The sequence below is a fragment of the Nestor notabilis genome, unplaced genomic scaffold, assembly GCF_000696875.1.
Source record: "Nestor notabilis isolate BGI_N333 unplaced genomic scaffold, ASM69687v1 scaffold2882, whole genome shotgun sequence".
In the NCBI taxonomy this organism is placed as follows: Eukaryota; Metazoa; Chordata; class Aves; order Psittaciformes; family Psittacidae; genus Nestor; species Nestor notabilis.
In genome coordinates this window covers 16,091-19,696 of record NW_009916785.1, presented here as the reverse complement: position 1 = coordinate 19,696, position 3,606 = coordinate 16,091, and the positions used below count along the sequence as shown (strand labels likewise).

Below are 3,606 nucleotides of genomic sequence, written 5' to 3'. Positions count from 1 at the left end.
CCGCCTCTCGAAGAGGTGCCTGTAAGGCTGTTGGGGCCGATTTCTTTCTAGTACAGGAAGATACAGGACTGTCTGGAGTGGAGTTTCCATCTGAGTCCGCATCCAGTTCCTGTGGTCAAGGGGGAGGCTTAAACAGGTCAGTTAGATCTTGCTCAGGTGCCTGGTGAATTTTGTCTGTTCTAGTGCACCTTTGCCCAATACTGCATCCCGAGCAGCACCGCTTCAGTTTACCTTTAATCTCTTTATTATTTTCTTGCTCAAGTGCGAGTACCATGGGGTCCTGTGGTGGTAGCATTCCACAGTCCCTTTGCCACTCTGGATGATTTTGGAGAGTGAAAAACATACCTGCATATGAAACCTCATCCCACTTTCCTTCTCTTCTCAGAAACAACGTAAGCTGCAGGAGAGTGTTATAATCTATTGAGACATTGAATGGCCATTTAGCTCCATCCTCCAACTTATATAAAGGCCACCACTGATTACAATATTTGATACGAGTTTTCTTACTTTCTGTACCACCTGTTCCAACAGTGTCTCTCCAGTGGGCTAACACACAGCCTAAGGGGTTCTTCTTCAAAATTCCCCCCTGAGTGTTGCCCATTTCTATATTATATTATCAGATTGTGGGTTTTTTCGTATTTCTTGTTTCACTAGTCTCTTGGTGAGTTTCCACGCAAATCATTTTTTGACACTTGTTGCAACAAAACCCAAGCCTGGTGCCAATTTTTTGTATAATCTAGGAACAAATTCACGTGTAAAGCAGGGAATTCCCCTTGTTAGTGCATTGGCACTGGAACTTAGAATCCGAAGGTTGTTCCCAGTCCAAGGTCACCTTCCACCCTGCAGGAGTCACATATGCCCCTCTTAAATAAAATTCTTTATTTCTCCTGTTTGTCCAATGTCCTCCTTCTTTTAAATATTCCCGAAGTTCGAGCCCAAACCACCGAAGGAGTAATTTCCATTGCTATTCTCCTTGGTCACAGTACACGGGCATATAAGCTGCTCGACCATTACATGCACACACTCAAACAAAAGCTTTTAACATAAAATTCCTGGGTATACAGGTAATACAATTATCACTCCAGATAACATCCATCCAGCAGCTGCAAATAGTCCTATCGCAATTGCGAGAGGCCCGCTTACCCTTCTCCTGCTTCTTATATACCAGTCATTAGCAGGTCCGTCCTGGCTTCCGACACTAGGATGCAGCGGTGACCTCAGATTTGCTCGGTCTACTCCCAAGATAGCTAGTGGCCACCCTATCAGTCAGCAAATCCCCCCTGTTACCGTATCGGGTACCCTCCTCCCATATGGGCTTATGCTGCATGACAGATATCTCTGCGCAATTTACCAGCTGCCCCGACCACGTGTACAACTTACAAGTCCCTCTTACAAAACATACCATTTTCTTCCGCGGCTTCAGGAGGTCGTTGTCTGCTCCCATGGTGAGCGGCTGGCAGCGGAGGCTCCTCCAAGTCAAATGCTTGGGGTGCGCCCAGGGGTGTCCGCTCCGCAGTTGATCCCACAGCCATGCAGAGAGCCTCCTGCCTGGCTCGCCAAATTTACGTGTGGAAAGCAGACTCCACAATCTGTAAGACTGTAAAGTAGGTATGTTTATTCAGCGCTGGGCAGCACAGGGGGTAGTCCCACCAAAACCGTGTGCACCTGTCGTGACAATTTGCTCTAAATTTATACAGTAACTGTTGCATATACATGAGATTTCCTAATACACCTATACATATGTATGACCTGTCCCCGCTTCGCATTAAAATTAGGGCTCCTCCTCCTTGCGCTTGTGCAGTGTCTTCTGGTGGTGGTCTTCTGGGGTTGTGGGGGGTGAAGGCCATAGGTCTTCCTCGCCATGCACTCTTCACCCCTTGGTTTTGTGCATGCTCAAAGTTCTCTTGGGTTCTCTCCAAACTACAAGATCAGCTTCAGCCGGTTAGGAACTAGTTCTTGTGAGAAACCGCTAATTTTATCTAGGCCTTGCTGATTTCAGGAAGTGCTGTTCGTAACAAGTCACAAAGCTTCTTTATAAAACATGTTACAACTTAATGATTACCTAACCTACAATTCCCTATTTCATTATCACTTGTTAAAAGTCAAAAGATTTTTGCTGACAAAACTAAATTTAGAGAACACTGGGTATTTAATAGACAAGAACAATTCCAATTTTTTTGTCAAACTTAACATTTCATAGTTTTGAGATGCATTTCAAGCAGATTGTCCTTAGAATTCAAGACATAACAGTGATGGAATGAAACTGTCTTTAATACATTGATCTATTTTCAATCTTTCTTGCTCAGTAGGGAACACAATATGCCAGTTCTTTCATTTTATAACTTCCTGAGGCTTTTTTAGTAGTTCTTATTTCCTTAAAAATGTTGCTTTGTTATTTTTGCCTTTTTTTTTCCTTCTTTCTCCTTTTTTATTATTAATTATGTAATAGCACTAACAAATACTTCCAGTATACATCTTGTCAGTTGTTGATTTGGTTAATAGGAAGTCAGAGAAACTTTGTAATAAAATGACAGTCTTTGAAGAAGCTAGCAGTGTTTTATTTTAATTGTGCCCATTGCAGAAGGTGTGTATGTTAGCTGTAAGTTTGGAGATTTTTTTCTGCTATTACTGAGGTTCAAAACAAACAGAATAAAAATCTTACAGTTACTTCACCAAGAAAGAAATACAAAAGTTACTTCATTGTGCACCATGGTTTCATCTTTCGTGAGTTAAAGACTTACTTTACTAATGGTGCCCATTTAAAAAATGATAACTTGCTTGAAGGCTGTACTGCAGGAGATAGATAGTGCACTTCTTTAAACAAGTAAGGTTTGTAATTATGTAGATCATTCCAGTTTCCACATCAGTCTTTCTAGGCCTTTGTCTGTGGAGTAGTTGTGTTCTGGAACACCAACTTAGTTGATGTTTTGGGACGTTTGCCTTCTATTCCCATCCAATGCTAGGAATATGAGATGCACAGTAATTCCATATGAAAAATGTGTGATGGTAACAGAACAATACATATGTGTCCCTAGTGACAAGTATAATAAATATTTTCAGTTGATCCCTATAATGATGTCCGATAGGATTTCCAGCGTAAAAGATATTTTTCAATATGTGTCATCACACTACTATATGTATGCTTACAGGAAGTAGTAGTCATTGTTGAATTGCTCACCATTGCTTTCAAGAAAAAGAATTGTTAATATGTCTTTGTGTACTTCTTTTGTACATAACTTTTCAGTGTCTTTTTTAGAGTGAGTACTTAAGGGTATTAATAAAATTGATCCATCTTTGTGGGGTTTCATTTTTATGCAGCTTTTGTTAACAATATAGTGTTCACAGAAAACTTCTGTGATGTTCAGAAGTTTTTGAAGAGAATATGTGATCTCTGAAATACAAAAATTTATCAAATTGAAAAAAAAACTACAGACTTTAGATCATAAATATGATTTTATAGGAGACTATCCTTGTCCTAAGAGTCTTGGCTTTATTTTAATCATTAAAAGCAGCATAGGTTATGGTAGTGTGCCTTCATGTCTTAATGCTAATTGGTCCCACTCAAGAAGAAAAATAACTTTCATGCCTAAGAAATATTAAAATTAA

General features: G+C 40.1%; 1 protein-coding gene across 1 annotated transcript in view; it reads right to left on the bottom strand.

The window, feature by feature from the left end:
• LOC104413670 overlaps positions 1 to 1,532 on the bottom strand; it is a 5,011-nt gene extending 3,479 nt beyond the window's left edge. Inside the window, exon 1 of the mRNA XM_010024735.1 lies at positions 1,403 to 1,532. Within this exon, the coding sequence (XP_010023037.1) occupies positions 1,403 to 1,532 (130 nt within the window). The remainder of the gene's footprint in view (positions 1 to 1,402) is intronic.
• Between the last annotated feature and the right edge of the window lie 2,074 nt (positions 1,533 to 3,606).